This window comes from Zeus faber, assembly GCF_960531495.2.
Source record: "Zeus faber genome assembly, chromosome: 15".
Lineage (NCBI taxonomy): Eukaryota > Metazoa > Chordata > Actinopteri > Zeiformes > Zeidae > Zeus > Zeus faber.
Genome location: NC_137194.1, coordinates 17,910,908 through 17,928,455, shown reverse-complemented (window position 1 = coordinate 17,928,455; position 17,548 = coordinate 17,910,908). Strand labels below are relative to the sequence as shown.

General features: G+C 47.4%; 1 protein-coding gene across 1 annotated transcript in view; it reads right to left on the bottom strand.

Annotated features, from left to right (window-relative positions):
* iqsec2b (IQ motif and Sec7 domain ArfGEF 2b) overlaps positions 1-16,725 on the bottom strand; it is a gene marked incomplete at its 5' end in the record, with an annotated part of 28,216 nt that extends 11,491 nt beyond the window's left edge. Inside the window, one exon of the mRNA XM_080015782.1 lies at positions 16,271-16,725. Within this exon, the coding sequence (XP_079871908.1) occupies positions 16,271-16,725 (455 nt within the window). The remainder of the gene's footprint in view (positions 1-16,270) is intronic.
* Positions 16,726-17,548: the final 823 nt, after the last annotated feature.

The following is a 17,548-nucleotide window of genomic DNA, read 5'->3' as shown; positions in this document are numbered from 1 at the left end:
CAACAATGTAACCCCTACACCATGTTGCGTAACACAGGAGTATTACCAGGGCCTATAAATAAGAAGGCTAAACTCTGACATCTGCTGGTAAATTCAAAGAGCTCAGAATTTGTGTGGCATCGGCATTTGGAATTACTTTAACATCAGCGAAGATGATGTCAGGAAATGAGCTGTGGTTAAGGATCCTTAGATCATGTCACGTCTCTAATTGAAAAAGAGCTTTTTTTTTTTTTTTTTTTTTTTTCCTACCACGCATGGCAGCTACCCTCTCTTCACATTTCTACATGGAAAAACCTCTTTCTATATGTATCCTGACTTCTCTTCCCTCCGCTGCTCCTTAAATAGAGAAAATGAGAGGAGGGAGGGGGTTGCTTGGTGACGGTTGCTGTGGGACCTTTGTGGGCGGCGAGGCAGTTGTTAAGATGAGAAGCGTGGTTACCACAGCAACGTGGTCGCCGTTGGTACCGTTTAGAGCGTGTAGTATGCTCCACAAGTTGTGAATGACAATACTTGCCTCATTGTATACACATTTTTCACACAACATATCCGTAGGGTGTGGATCGAAAGCAAACACGGCCACTCTCTCTCTCTCTCTCTCTCTCTCTCTAACGAAGAGGCAGTCACTGTCAAGTGTTTTTTACGGTTTTACAAGACATGCTGTCTTTGATAAGCAAGCCAATCTCCTTTATTCTCCTTAGAGCTCTTGAAATTTCCCCCTAAAAACTCACTGCGCTCATTTGATAGCAGGTAGAGATACGTGACATCAGCAAGAAGAGATGGACTTTTCATTCAACTGGTACATGAACAGAAATGAGGCCGGAATGCAAAAAGATTTGCTCGAGAAGATGGCCCCATCGAAAATGAGCCTGCCTTGGCTTAGGCCTTCTCTTTCAACTTCACATCTTATTTAAGAAGGAAAACCCACTCCAAAGCATATCTTTGTGTCCCTTTTATGGAAATTGGTGAACTTTGGCAGAGAACACAAAATGATTTCTTCCAGCCCAGAGAGCCACAAACACCTTTGACAGTCAAGAGACAAGGGATGCACCGACTGTGAAATTCTGGGCCAATACGGATACGATGGTTAAAATAACAATTTTGCCGATAGCCGATTTTCATTTGATTGTTTTTTCCCCTTTTGTGCCAGCGAAACAAAGAAATCTTCATTATAAAAAAAATAACTGAACTGTTTTCAAGTCTTTCAGCCCTTCAACACACTATCTTTGAATGAGCACAAATTCAATCATACTGAGTAGGCTACTGTTGTCCGGGGAGCGGGGGGGGACTAACGCAGCACCACTTCCGACAAGAATTTAAGTTTTTCGAGTTCCCGTGAACGCAGCATCACTTCCTGCTTGGAGCGCTTTCTAATCCACCTGAACCAGAGAGCCACGTCCGCATCTTCTAACGTAATACCAGAGAACGAGTCCACTAGTTAATCGATCGCGGATGGTGTCGTTCTCTCGGACGGGTAAAAAAATGAAAATGAAAAATGCTAAATATACCTGGGCGGCCAAAGTAAAGTATCCAGTATGTGTGGGAAACACTGAAACATTTAGCCAGCGCAAAGTTGATGCGACACAACGGATAACATCGGCCACTGCCATCCGTAAATGTCATGTTATTTGCCGATAGGCCGATGGATTTCAACAAGTCGAATATCAGCCGATACTGATGTACAGCCAATAGATCGATGCATCCCTACAAGAGACACATGCTTTGCCATTAAATGAAAGTGTTTCTTTTGCCCATTGCCCTTCACAAACAAACGTCTTCAAAGACAGACCCCCAAATTGATGTTTTCAACTTTCAGAAATGTTTGTAATAATTGTGTGAATGGGAGTTCTGCGTTAGTGGGAATGAGACACTGACTGTTTATTTGTGTAAAGCCCTACATTCCCACACTTGCTGCGTATGCATTAAACATGACATTCGTTAGCTTTCGCCCGCTGAAATAAGAGGGCTGAGACAAGGTGGCGATGATATAGGAGTAAAAACTTTGTTGTATTAATCATGAGTGTGGTCGTGTGGCATTTGGACCTCATTACTTATGCAGGAAACCTTGTATTCAAATTACACCGCCATGAAGTGCCACACTACCCTAGACCGGCAGAATCTCAGGGTACCGTCCTGACCTCTGCACGACCTCCAAATACATTCATTTGGAACTGGAACTAAGTGCAACTGTTAAAAACTGGAGACTGGCTGCTTCCTGATGTGAAGAGAGCAGCAAGAGGACTGACACCTGGAAGAGGAGGCTTGCACCGTGGAGAAATGGAGTTAATCTGCGGTTCGTCCTTTTCTCATCCATAATTGATGTGCTGTCACCGTAGGAAGGTGTGTTTGACTGTGTGTGTGTGTGTGTGTGTGTGTGTCTGTGTGTGCCACAGAGCCAACAGCAGGTCTGCTGGCTGTGCCATTGAGGCCACAGCAGGATACTGGGGCTATCGCAGATTGGCCTTTGCCTGTTGTGTAGCTGCCAATTACAGCATCGATCTGTCTTTTTGATTCCCAGATGGCCACAATATCGCCGCTTTTTATTATAAGTCAATTTTGTCTCTCTCACTGCTATCTCAATACCAACTAAATGAATTTCAACATATCTCTCAGACAGACTGAATGAAATTGATATCGCCGTTCTTTGTTTTTAGTCAATTTTGTGTCTTTCGCTGGTATCTAAATGAATTCCACCGTATCTCTCAGACAGACTCAATGGATCTGTGGTGTGGGGATGGTGTGGTTTGAGCAGCCACACCGGACATGGATCTAGTTAATCAGTGGATTCACGATCTTAGCGGCTGCATAACTGTTGCTCGTTGGTTGATCTGACGAGCAGCAGGTAAAACCCCCATCCCCACACACACTCAGAGGAGCCCCTGTCATGACACATCTCTATCTGCTCCTGGGCCAATTCCAACTAGCCCTCTCTCTACAATAACTATGTGAGATGAAGCACACCATCCATCGCAACTGTGAACACTGGAAAAGTATTCAGTATTGTGTATTCTTTATGCCCAGTGTCATTTCACCCATTCAAAATGGCCAACTTAGCGAAAACAATGAAATCATTCAGAGGTCGGAAGGCACATTCCTCCTCCGCCAACACATTGATCACCCGGCCTTCCAGCACTGCGCCTCCAATTACTCTACCTAGACAAATTCATTTCTTTGCTCCAGAACTTTAGAATACAACAGGGATGACAGCTTCCCATACCATAGCATATCTCAACATACCACCCGTCTTCTGCACATGTTTGCCTCACAAATGCGGCTCCCTGTTTATATATGTACGTATAATTCTTTTCATTTTTTACCCTTTTCTGTTTTTTACTTGCACTGTTCGGTCAACGTCTGCTGCTGTGACCCCTGGATTAATAGTGTGTGTTAAAAACGTCTTATCCTGTATCATTGTATAAGTGGCCACGGCTAATGCGAGGCCTAGTCTAGCACTGTCATCTTATATAACATGCTCTGCAGCGCTTAATACCTGATGCTTATTCATGTCGTACTTTGAGAACTGTGTTCCGTACACTATGCAAATGACATGCACTTTACCGGTTGCCACCCCTTTTAACACTTATTAATTATCAAAGTCTATTCATACAGTTTGACGACAGCTCCACTCCCCAAAAATATAGCTTTCCAAAATAGATTTGGTAAAATAGCAATAGAATACAGCTCCTCACTGATGATTAACATGACACAATTAACTGATGCGTTCACCGAATGCAGGTCGCACACCATGACTACAGCATCACTGGCTACATTGCCATACAACTTTCAGAACAGTGCAACACTATAAAAATGAGACAAGGCACCTCTTGCCGATGCTGAAACTAAATTCTGTCTGTTTGCAAAAGTTACAGAAAATTTAAAGTTCTTACCATGCGTCTACTGTTCTGTCAAGGGAAAGGACCTGCACCACAGTGGTGCGGCATGATAACAAACACGTCGCTTTCCCCCTCTCTCTCTATCACACAGTCACATGCACGCACGCACGCACACAACACACACACACACACACACACACACACACACACACACACACACACACACACACACACACACACACACACACACACACACCCCTGCTCATCCTGCAGAGCTGTACAGGTTACATTCTTGACGGTGCTATGACAACTATGAACCTCTCCCCTCCAGCCCGGCCATCCCACCACAGATGGCTCAGCTCAATAAGCACAACACGCGCACACACGTTACACAACCCACCAGGCCAGGTAAACCAACGAATAACCTGCCACGACGCCACGGTTCTTGTCAGAGATTGACTACAAAGCGAGAGGCACCAAAGTGTTGTGAAATGTATTTTTATTAAGAAGCCGCTTATTCAATGTTTGTCACCTGTTGCTCCAACTCTCCGAGAAAGGACCTCCTCAGTTGTGGGTGGCAACCTCTGTTGTTACCTGCAGGGCACACTCCGGCGCACACCCATGCAACTTAATCCAGTGACACAGAGGCGTCTATGAGATATCTGGGATAACCCATGCCACCTCTATCAGTTGGATTTGCATGTAAAAGCAAAAGGGCCATGGGGAACAGAAAAATGATTACGGCTACTGCTTATTTTCTTTCAGCTCATTTATACTTAAGTGTAATTACACTTGCTTTTACACTTTTACTTTATTATTCATTTTGTTATTTACTTGCAGCCTTAGAGCCGTATGATAATTCCCGGCGCACCCATTAGCTCGGACTGCGGTGTACACTTCTTTGTGTATGTATTTGGTATGAGTCTCCCAAGACCTCTCAAGACAACACTATGAAATTGAAGTAGGAAATGCAAATAACCAACGATAGTGTGGCACATCATATAGATATTATAGTGACACTTACATCCATTCTTTCACTCTGTAAGCAGGATGTACATTTGGATGAATATTAGACATGAGGATGAATATTACCACGCAGAAGCAACTTCGGTTACCCACAAGAAATAAATCACTTTGAGTCTACGTTCTAACTTTGAACAACAGAGGGTAACAGGGCCGTGGCATGACACGCTTAGATAACAAATAGTGACGGCCGTGCACATCCAAATAGACATGACTCAACCGGTGCATCGGAGACGAGCATGAAAGTGACAGTAATGAGGAAACGCAATACATATAACGGCAATGTGTTCTGACATCCTAATATGGCTGGAGGCAAACGCCGCGAAAAACATTGAAATCTTACAAAACACACTGGAGTACACCTGATACACCAATAACACAATGACAGGGCAAACAATAAGTTCCACATAAAAAATAAAAATAAAAGACGAATCCACATGCATCGTGGGGAATTTAGTTTCTTATTGTTCCCCTGGATTCCAGCTGCACGCTTGATCCCTTGTCACTCCTTGGCTCAGTCCTTTAGTCAGGGACCGAGCGAGGGCTCTTTTCAGAGCAGCAAAATGTTAGAAATCGCACAATCGTTCCGCAGGTAAATGGGCAAGACTCCTCCCCTCCACAAGCTCATCGAGAGGAAGGGCTACTGCAGCCCGAGGGAGGGCAACAGAACTGATGGGCGCCCTCCTCGTCTTCCTCCTCTCTTGGAAAGCAACGGCAAGGGAGAAAGAGACAGACACAGCATATAGGAGACAAACAAACAAGCAGAAGGACAGAGAGAGGGAGAGCAAAAGGAGAGGAAAACAAACAGCAAGAGCAGAGAATGTAAAACCATTGGGGACGAAACCACATTGGTAAAACAGCACAAGCAGAGAAGCAAACTTGTCCGGAACATTATCTAAATATAGCGTAAAATGTTACCTGAATGAAATGAAAAATGTAAATGGAAAAAACTGAGCAGGCATGCAGAAGAAGAGCTCGGGCCGAGGCGCTGCCGGGACAGTAGGTGGCAGTGTTGGAGCATCATGCAGGGACGTGCCTCAGAATGTCAGCCCCGGGAGGAGACGTGGGAGGAGGCGGGTGGTGATGATACACCGGGTTCACTACTGTCTCCCTACACCTCACCTCCTTGTCCCTGTCCTTTTAAAGATGATTGCTCTCTCTCTCTCTCCATCTTTTTCTCTTCCCCAGAAGAACATCTCTCTCTCTCTCTCTATCTTGAGGACTTCCATCTTAGTTGGGCTGACACACGTGCATTCCCTTTTTATTTGTCACATCTGGGATTAGTAAGTAGCTACGGTGCAGACTGGTGAGAGCGGAGAGGAGGGAGTGGGGGGCGGGGGTGAATGGCAGCAAAATAAGAGCCAAAGGGGTGGTGAGGGAAAGGCAATGTGGGTTATCAATTAGACGACATGTGGTGCGGAAGGTGGAGCGGGCAAACAGGAGGTGCTGGCCTTTCGGGTGGGTTGAATCCTGAGGGCGGGGTGGGAATGTGGCCTGTGGAAGTCTTGGCAGGCTGGGGCTCTCTTGCAGCTACCTTGCAAGGGCTCTCTTTATGGAGTTCAAGGGGCTTCGGCAGAGATGGCGGGGTACTCGGTGGCCCTTACCTGTCCTTCTGCTGTACTCTTTTATCAGCGGCGGGGCAGCAGTACTGATGGAGGCTGATGAAGCTGTGAACAGTCAGACTGTTGGGGAGAAGAGAGGCAAAGGCAGAGCCTCCCACCGTGGTGGGGGTGGTGGGAGCCGAGGTGGGCTGCCCTGAGATGGATGGCGGTCTGACACTGACAGGACGGGACGGACAGCGGAGCGGACGGTGGAGGGCACAGAGAAAGCAGAGAGACAAAAACACACAGTCAGAGCCAAAGCAGAGATGAGAGCGACAGGACGGAAACAAGAGCATTGATGTGAGGCATGGGTGGGGAAAAAAAAAAAAAGAATAAAATTGGAAACAAAAAGTGCTGAATCACACAATAACACTGTGGCGCCTAAATTTGTGTGGTGACAAAGCGTAACGAGGAGTCAGAGCTGTCGGAATCGAGTCGGCTCATGACAGGTAGGGAGTGTGTCAGCGCAAAGCCGACTTGTTTTCTGAGCGTATTGACACAAGGAGAAGCAGAGCAGAGGTGGCAGTCGCCTCAAACAAGGACGTGCAAAAGAAAGACATGTTTTTTTTTTTTGGTTGATAGTGTCATTTAAAGTCACTGTAAAGTTAATTCAGTGATTTGTTTCTAAACACATTATACATCTTAGGAAGTAATTGCTGAAAACATGTGAAAAGACTGAACAATGTAGTACTGAATTGTGGAGTTTAACTGTTTCTCACCATTTTTGTGGTCAGGATTTTTTGGCCGTGGCTTAATCATGACTCAAAAAGCTGAGCTTACAGCCTGGAGTTTGGGAAAAGAAAAGCTGTTTTGTCCCAAACCGCCCCATTGGTTTGACTGTGCGAGGTTTGGTTACATTAGCATTAGCTGCATGCTAGCAGGCCGCGGAGCCCCAGACCTGGCCTGTGGAGGAGTCGGCAGGGGGCACCGCAGAGCGGGGAGACCGCAGCAAGACCGCAGCGCTTTGAGGTGAGCAACTAGACACACAGCAAACATGGAAGTTACGCACATTGTACTCCAATATAAACGTTCGACGTGATTGGACGTGGTTTGAGCGTCTTCAGCGGACACACTCCCAGCATCTCAGAGCAGAGGGAACTGCCTTTTTTTTTCTCCATGATTTTGAAACCTCATTTCATTTACTTGGTGATTGGCTGGGGTGGTTAATAACACATTTTTCTGCGTTGTGACAAACTCAGGACACATGCATTTTTGCCTTACGGGGACTTTAATAGGAAGTAGGCTGTAGGAAGAAATATGGAGGCAAGGACAAATGATAGACAGGAAGAGAGTGAGAAAGATGGAGGAAGAGAGGCTTTTACTCCATGCGATCGAGCCGTTTTTATGATTTATTATATAACCCGATGTGAATTTGGAGATCTCTGTAGAGCCTGTTAAAAAATGTGAAGCCGCCCTGCTCGGCACAATGGGGAAGAGAGCGTCGAGCAAAAAGCCTCTTCAGATCCCTCGGCCGGCCCTTTACTCAATGTCGCTTCATGTGCCGGGTGCGAGCGTGCAGCTGAGGAGTGAACAGTGGTGCAGATTAGCATGTAAATGGAAGGCTTCTTACCGGGACCAGCTGCTGTCAAGGACAACACATTCCCTGTCATTTCAGCATGGAGAGCCCGACCGAGGGGGAAGAGAAGAGGCAGAGATTGGAAGGACAGGGTGAGAAGAACGAGAGAGAGAGGCGTGATGAACAGAGGCAGACGAACAAATAAAAAGAGGCAGTAAGTGAACAGGGAGCCGAGCCACAGAACAGAACCGAAAGGACGTGACGAATGTGAAGTCAGGGCGTGAAAGACACTGAAACCAGCCGGGTCACGGCAGATCGGGCCCAGACGAGATAGCCACGCAGAAGTTTAATTTTTTGCTCGGCGAAAAAAAGGGAAACAAGATAAGTTATATCCCGTTTAGCTTTCCCGCGACTCGAATTGAAAAGCACGGGTGGGGTTTCAAAATAAAAAAAATGGAGTAAGTCTGAAGGTGGCCGATTTCAATCAGACACCGGCTCAGCTTCGGAAACAGATAACAGTGCCGAAGAGCACTTCGGGACGTTTAATGATATAATGGTATGGGAAGCGCTCCGGTTTGCTTTTGCGTGGATGATAAAACATTCCAATTATGGGAGAATAACCTGTCGGCGGGGGCTGTAATGAAGACGTTCTGCGTTTATGAGGAATTACACAGGAGTTGTAAGTAATGTGCCATGAAAATATCGGGTTGCGGGCTCCACCGGCAGGGAGAATGTATTAATTAGACGCGAAAAACAGGTTGCACCTGGGGGTTGGTTCAGGTCTCTGCTCAGATCGGCCCTCCTAAGTGCTTATGTCATCCCCGAAACAAAAATAAAAATGACCGCATTACCGCGGAAAAGTCGATAAACGTAAATAAGTGCATTAACCCGCTTGGCGTTGGGGGAAGACGCGAAGAGTAGCAGAGATGCTCTTATGTAAGACGCGGCTATGTTTGTACTCGCTGCCGTCCCACACTGCCAAGATTTGTATTTTACAGGCGGTAGCTCCTGCCTCCTCGACGACGCTCCCCCGGTGGGAACCGCGTTGACAAGCTCAACCGGGATCTGATTTGGGCTTCACCAGCGGGTACGCCTCCAATCCCCCCAATGCCAGAAAAAGGACCAAAATACACACGCTCTCACACACTCGCACCCTATCTCCATCTTTTTCTCTTCCACAGAAGAACAAATATCATTCTCTCTCTCTCTCTCCGTCTCTCTCTCTCTCTCCGTCTCTCTCTCTCTCTCCGTCTCTCCGTCTCTCTCTCTCTCCGTCTCTCTCTCTCTCTCTCTCTCTCTCCATCTCTCTCTCTCTCTCTCAACCAGAAAACAGAACACATCAAGCGGAAGATATCTGCAGAACTTAATGCTAATTAAATCTAAACCGGGGTCAAAGGTCGTCGGTTAAACTGCACTCAACAAGTACAGCGGGTCGGGGGCCCGAGCGAACGGAGAAGACGCGCGAGTTGCCACGTATTTCACGCCGTGGGTCTCGCAGGTTGGGAGGGAGGCAGAGGAGAGTGGGAGGAGAGAGAGAACATGAGAGTGGGAGAGGTTGAGCGTGGAGGAGGGCAAGGGTTAGAATAATCAAGAGAAAAGGAATGGAGGGACGGCTGATTAAAGGGGGGATGGATGAAGGATGGATTAAATGGAAATAGGATATGGAGCGGTGGTAAACTACTCTGTGTGTGTGTGCGTGTGTATGTGTTTGTGTGTGTGTGTGTGTGTGTGGCGTGTGTGTGTGTGTGTGTGTGTGTGTGTGTGTGTGTGTGTGTGTGTGTGTGGAGGGGGGCGTCAGTGTGTAGGTGAGTCTATCTATAGAAGAACGACGACAGTGAGAAAACGGTGAAAGACGGGAAATGTCGTCAGCAGCTTCCTCTGCGTGGTCCTTCCCCCGAACCACACGTTTCTGGAAGGTGTTTGGGGGGGGGGGGGTGTCCGAGCCGTGGTGTTGCGCGGTTCCAATACGATTTCGATGCTCTCACCCTTTCTCTCCAACGTCTACAGATGAGCGTGTGGGAGCGCACTGCGTCATACCACCTCCATGGCGTGGCCCCTGTCGACTACCACTGTCAAAGAGACGCTTGATAACCACACACGCTGTGGTGTAGCCTAAAGTTAAGTGTTTTTTATGCACCCCCCCCCCCCCACACACACACCTCCCCTCCCCTTCCCCTCGCACTTCCCATTCTTAGCTTGAGTCTCCTGCTGCTTGGCAACAGTGCGGACTGCCTGTGTGGGCGTTTGGCACTAAGTGCCAGGCGAAAACATTGACGAGGAGGGGCACAGTTACAGTTACGCACGCAAGTAACTACACACAGCAGCACCTGCTCTGCTCTTTGAGCTTGTTTGTGTGTGTGTGTGTGTGTGTGTGTGTGGAGTGTAATTGTGTTTTTTTCTTTCCATGTGGGTTTCAATTTAACATCAGTTCATAAATAAAATCATTAGGTTTCGTTCAAAAAGAAAATTGTGTGAGAAGTGTGAAAGGATCTAATTCAATAAAACAGCCATGCAGGTCGCCATAGAGACATCCTCAAGCATGTTCACACGTGTGTGACCAGAAGCGCAAGGAACACATGGAAACAGCAGAGCTGTCCTTTTTCAACTCGCCCCTCCGTTCCCGTCTCTCCATCATTCAATCCTGCCTCTGTCTTTCGCCCTGCTCCCTCTCTCGATTCTATGTCTCTCGCCCACAGAGTTCTTCACAGAAGAGCTCACAGTGTTCCCACGGTAACCAGTCTCCCTATTCTGCTCCATGGAGCATGCACAAGAGTGTCGGACTAACATCCGGCCTCAAAGTATTGCTTATCGGCATTTGAATTGGAAAGAGAATGAATAAAGTAATAGCTACAGCAGCTGAACAATCAGGAAGGGGCTTTGGGAAAGTGTCGTTTTATGAACACTAATCCATAGCTCCGAGCTGCACAAGCTGCTCCTCTGTGTCAAACTCAGAGAGTGAGAGCGATGTTTGACCTAAACGGATACTCCCCTGTGCAACGATAACAAAACACTGTGAACCTGTTCCCAATTCACCATACCGTGTGCTCCCGCTTGAATGGTTATTATCTGTGTACAACTGCTGTTGTCACGGCGTGGATGTTGGAGGAGGGTCCCCGGGGGGCGGCAGGTGAGGAAGAGAGAGGAGGAGTTCTGCAATATAGCATTTGTCTAGGGTAAAGGTTCATAGTTTCCACAGCAACCATAGTTATTGCGATTCTTTCACGGTTTTCTCTGCAGCCGTGTTACTCACTTGCCTCTTTGCACTCCCGCCTCTACATGGAAAGAGATGGACTCCACATGGACAGAGATGGACTCCACATGGATAGAGATGGACTCCACATGGATAGAGATGGAGTCCACATGGATGGAGATGGACTCCACATGGATAGCTGAGTGATGTGACTCTTGAGGCAGCAGTAAGCAGACAGACACTATGTGCATTGGGTTGAAAGTCCCGAGTGACTCCGTGCGTTGACTGTGACCATATGCAGGGAGAGCCCGGGACGCTGGTCAGGCGACCCTGGAGACAGCCAGGAGGCTGCTCACGGTTCATTGGTTGAGGTTGAAACTGGCACGGCGCAAACTGTAAATACTCAGCGACACGTGACTGTGTACGACTGATATCATATAATGCTGGCTTTGCATGTGATACGTCCTGAAACACTGGCGCTGCCTTGGAACAAGCTTTTGGGAGGCGAGCGCACCACCCACATACATTCCCCACCTACACACATCCATCATTTAGATTCATGTAAAGCAGAGCATCATCCTGATAATCATGAGTGAGGTTATTCTTATGCAGTATTTTAGCTCTGGCCATAATTAAAAAAGCGATAGGCTTAATGTGCTGAATTCCTTCTAAATACTGAATATAAAGATAGGGGGCGCTCTGCTTTTTGGAATGCCAGTTTGGGCTTCAGGGTGTTTCTATGAGTGGTGGGTCCAGAGCAAACGGATTATCTTACATCACATAGCATGGAGCCTTTTTAGAGTGGGTCAAGAAAGGCTCAGCTTTGCCCAGAGCCAACCCCCCCCCCCCCACCACCACCACTGTTTCCTCCTTCCTATGTGGCTGAAAATACACTTCTGAATGCTTGCGTGAATCACCATTTGGGAAAGGTGTTGCTGCAATTAAGGTAACAAGAGGACGAAACAGGTGACCGTCGCTATCGTTGTCAACAATGACCGAAGCGCTTCCTTCACTCAAAAGAAAAGGACGAGGAAGGAGAGGAGCGGAGAGGGAGAGAGGAAGAAAACAGCACAAAAGTAATTTCTGCGGCTTCTCTCTGAGTCATATCTGCAGCAGTGGGAAACAGAAACCGTGAGGGGGAGGGAGGGTGTGTGTGTGTGTGTCTATTTGTGTGCGTGCGTACGTGTGTTTGTGTGAGGAGGAAAGGCAGAATAAGAGAGGGAGAGCAAGAACCGAAAGGCAGAGGGAGGGAGAGAGAGATAGATAGAGAGAGAGAGAGAGAAATAACGCGTGTAATACAAAATTAGCTTCCACTGAAACAAAAGCTCATTACCATATCCCACATTGCAAAACAAATGATTGGTAACTCACTTTGTGGGGAGGGAGGGAGACTGTGTGTGCTCGCGTGATTGTGTGTATGTATGGCTGTGTGTGTGTGTGTGTGTGTGTGAGTGAGGGGGGGGGGCAACAACAACAGGGGAAGAGACAGATGAGGAGAGACTCCAGCCCCTCGGCTCACGCTCTTCCGAGGCTTACGAGCACTCCTGCCACGGTAGTGAGCACGAGGTGAAGGAGGGTGGAAGGAAAATGGAGTTATGGCCCTTCTTTTCTTTTTTTTCCTCTCTCTCCTCCTCTCCTCTGTGTTACGTAACTCAGCTTGGCGCGTCGACAACCTGCAGCGACGCGGGGCACTTGCCGTCACCTGGACCTCCAGCTGGTCCTGTCTGTCCCGTCGGCCAGGTGAACTCATAACAGAAGATGTGATATTACACCCCTGCAGTGGGAAGTCTCACGCTAGTCCATTGGTCACCAGGGTCACATTAGACGCCTCATAACAGACTTCCCAGGTGATACAGGGTTCATTCTGGCATCACAGAATGGAATTCAAGGACTTTCAAATACCTTCGAAGCGCTATTTTATTTTCCATTTTCAAGGACGCAAAAACAAATACAATCAATTTTAAATGTGATCTCTTCTCATTGTCTATTATTTATATTAGTATATCTATGTTGAATATATATATGGTTTATCTCATTGCCATCTACGGAGTGATTTTCAAGGACTTTTCAATCACTTCAGCATAAAAGGGGCTATTTTCAAGTTAAATTAATTTTACATTCAGTTTAAATTTCTGAGGACACAATTCAAGCCCCTCAAGGACCTGGTAAGAATCCTGTATATACTGTATGTACAGGTATATGCACAGTACACATGCACATGCGCATGCACGTGCACACACACAGAGCAATCACCACCCCTCGGCCAGCAGTAATTATACTCTGGTCACACTAATTAATCTCTTATACTCCTTCTCCATGTATCCCTCCCCGTTCCATACACTACCCCCCCCCCCCCCATCACACTCACACACACACACACACACACACACACACACACACACACACACACACACACACACACACACACACACACACACACACACACACACACAGGCAACGATGCAGACACACTCGCATGACCTCTCCCAAAATAACAACACAAAACATCTGCTGCGCTCACACTGCGCTGTGGCGATGCCCTCCAAACCACCACTGCTTCTTAGAGCGGAGACTCAACGTCAGATGTCAGCTGAGCCCGAGGCCCGAGACTCACATTGTTCACACTGCCATTAGCGGGGGGGCAGGGGGGCGGGGCAGCGTGGAGGATAGGTTTTTACCACAGCTGTTTGAGCGGAGAGGGAGATGAGCTGCTTTGTTTTGACTCCTTCACCGCGGGGTTTGGAAAACATCGCACCGGTCATTCGTCGGCGAACCGTAGGCCGCAAGGACGCAGGCCAGTGATGAGGACGCCCGCTTTAGAAAGCTGAACCAACCAGACAGGCCTGCCTCTCTCTCTCCCTCTCTCCCTCTCTCTCTCTAACAGATGGCAGACCAGTGTGTGTGTTCCACCTTTTCCCTTTTAGAGTGCAGCACGCTGGGATGAGGTCCCTCCTTTGCTGTAATTTTTTCCTCTCACACCCCACCTCCTCCTCCTCCTCCTCCTTTCTTCTGTTTCATCCTCGCTCCCTCTCTTCTTTGAGCCACATTCGCAGCGACAACAAGTGACAAGGATCTCTTGTTTTTTAACGGAGCCGGTATCACAGGCTAGCCAATTCCTGTTTCTCTCAATGATATAAGTGGATAGGCCAACGCCGGGTTAGGCGGAGTAACAGCCAGACGGGGACAATGTGGCTTTGCTGGTTCTCACCCGTTATCAAACATGACACGTTCTGTGAAATGTCCAACTGAATCGGAATCAAAACCACATACAATTTCAGCTGGTAATTAACCAGAGAGAATCTGCAAGATCTACATTTGCAATTCAACACCCACATAAATAACTAATATGTGCTTCTGTCCAATGACTAACAAGCCCCATGGGCTGAGAGGAGCGGAACAATGAGACAGCAAATGGAAATAGAAAAGATGGCTCTGATCAATAAGGGGGTTTGGTCCACTCTGAATTGACAAACAGTGAGACGGTAAATCCTGGTACCGCTGACGAATGATTATTAATGAACGCTTGGATTATCATTGATATTAATAATTTTAGAAACAATGACCGGTGAACTGTGAACTGTCACAAAAATCGGAACCGTTTAATTTCACAGAGATCTTTTTTACCCGGTTGCTGCCTTTGGCTGGCATGATAAATAATGAATAAAGTTGAAAGCAAAGATAATTTAAACAGAGTTAAAAATCAAGTTAATTTAAATAGACCATAAAGTTACAGTTACTGTTATTCTTGTGTATTCAATACACAAGAATATGATAATTTGACACCCCCAGCCAACCAAGCCCTTACCCCCAAAAAAAGCTGTGTGTGTGTGTGTGTGTGTGTGTGTGTAAAGTATTTCTGTTGAGGTAAAAGTGGAGATACATTTTCTTGTTGTTTGCCAAAATTCTTTCCAAGATTCCAGCTTTTTGTGCAAAAAAATCCCTCTCTGAAACCAACCAGCAAACAGTTCACAGAGCAACGATCCTCGATTCAACTCCTACACACCTCCTATGATCGACCAGGATATCTTGACACAAATCAAATGACCTCCTGTGAACACACACACGAAAAAACATACACCAACGGGGCACAAGTACAGTGAGCAGCCCACACGCTGCGATGTGCATTGAACTTCTGTATCAAAAAATCTGGGGCATGTGAGAAAAAGTGTGTTTCTCTGCTTGCTTCCATCTCACACATACACTGATCAGCCACAACATTAATACCACCACTAATAACTGCTTATATTGTGTGCCGCCAAAACAGCTCTGACCCGTCGAGGCATGGACTCCACAAGACCTCTGAAGGTGTCCTGTGGTATCTAGCACCAAGACATTAGCAGCAGATCCTTTAAGTCCTGTCAATTGCAACGTGGAGCCCCCATGGATTTGGGTTGTTGTTCCAGCACATCCCACAGATGCTTGATCGGATCCAACCCTAATCCCGGTGTGGTGTGGGGATGGGATGGTTTGAGCAACCACACCTGACCCGGATCTTGGTGATTGGGTCAGGGTGGCTGCATACCAGTTGCTCGTTGGTTGGGCTAATGAGCAACAGGTTTAAACCCCCATCTTCACACTCACTCAGGAGAGGAGGCTGGGTGGAATTAGCAAGGAGCAGACATGACAGGGCTCCTATCCTGAGTGAGTGTGAGGATGGGGATTTTAACCTGCTGCTCATTAGCCCAACCAATGAGCAACAGGTATGCAGCCACCCTAACCCAATCACCTAGATCCAGATCAGGTGTGGCTGCTCAATCCATCCCATCCCCACATCGCACCCGGCCATCCACATGATGTAGAAGAAAACGTGATTTATCAGACCAGGCCACCTTCTTTCATTGCTCAATGGTCCTGTTCTGACCCTCACCTGCCCATTGTAGGCGCTTTCGGCGGTTGACAGGGGTCAGCATGGGCAATCTGACCGGTCTGCGGCTACGTAGCCCAATAACTGTACACATTATTATTCAGTGGATTCCTGAGTGAGAATGTCCATTGGTAAACCAAACCAACCAGAAACAGGACATCTACAGAAAGAGCAGCACCTGTAATGTAACACATAGGCCACACAAGCCAACATGTCAGACAATGCCTTATGCTCAAGGGAACTTACTTTCTGCGTATGGTAGAGCTGGTGTTGGTGTCTGTGCTGTCGGTGCGTTCTAGCCGTTCGGCTCGTTCGGTTGTGGAGGAGCCACAGGACAGACCTCGGGTCAGCCGTGTGTGGGTCCTCCTCTCTCTGCTAGGCCCAGGGGTGCTTCCTGTTGCTGCTGCTGCTGCTGCTGCTGTTGCCGTTGGTACTGCCGTGGTGCCACCAGCACTGCCATGCTGGATGGGCAGGGAGAGGGGCTGGTTGTGGTTCTGATCCGGCGTGTCAGAGCCAGTGGTCCGCGGGCTCCGTTCCAACCTCAGGTCCTGGTTCTCCCGGGTTACCCGGTCCAGCTGGCCCTCCAGCTCCTCGATGCGCCGCCGCTGGGTCTCCAGGAGCTTGGCCTGGCTCTCAATGATGTTGTTGAGCTCCAAGAGGTACTCCACCGCCCGATTGGGGCTCTCAGGGCTGGTCTCCATCATGGGAGGCCTACCTTGAAGGTACCGCCACCGGCACCAAGTCTTGGGCCCCGAAGGGCCAGATCCACCCCCCCCACCAGCCCTGATAAGTAGGGGGCGGGGAGGGTCGGATGGACGGGGGCTCTAGAGGAGCCTGACTATTGGCTTCAGAGGTTCAGAAACAATAAGTCACACAAATATAGGTGAACATTTCTGAGTGATTACATACCCCCAAATCTCAATTACAAAAAATATTGCTTTTCAGTACCCATTAAAATGTTGCCATGCCATGAAGAGAGCTGAAACCTCACACAGCTCATGGTGTCAGTGATTGTCAAATTTCCAAGAGCCACTAGGAGCCTCATGTTGATATCAAGCTTTTGGGAAATCATGTTTCATTGGAAATGTATAAACCAAAAGCTCAGGAAAAAAAAATATATATTATATATATCTATATATATATATATATAAATATATAGTCTATATATTTAAAGACTACAGGGTGCTGGTGACTTTCGCATCACTGAAACAGCAACCCCAATGAGATAAAAAGGACTTTTTTTTTACATGAATCTGTTCTTCAACTTGGGACAAGTTATGTTACAAATTATGTGGCTACTCTTTGTTGAAATGAAAAGGAAAGGAAACACGACAGCACAGCCCCGTTTTCACAACCCGGGTGACAGGGGAGGGCACAAAGCTGTCATTAAATGTAATCTACCTCTAATGATCAGACATTGTCACACATTACATAACACAGAAGATCCACTTCCCTCCCACGTCGTGTGCGTCCCCGCAGTCCCTCGTCGTCTGTCTTTCACCCCATGGCTTGATTTTTCTTTTT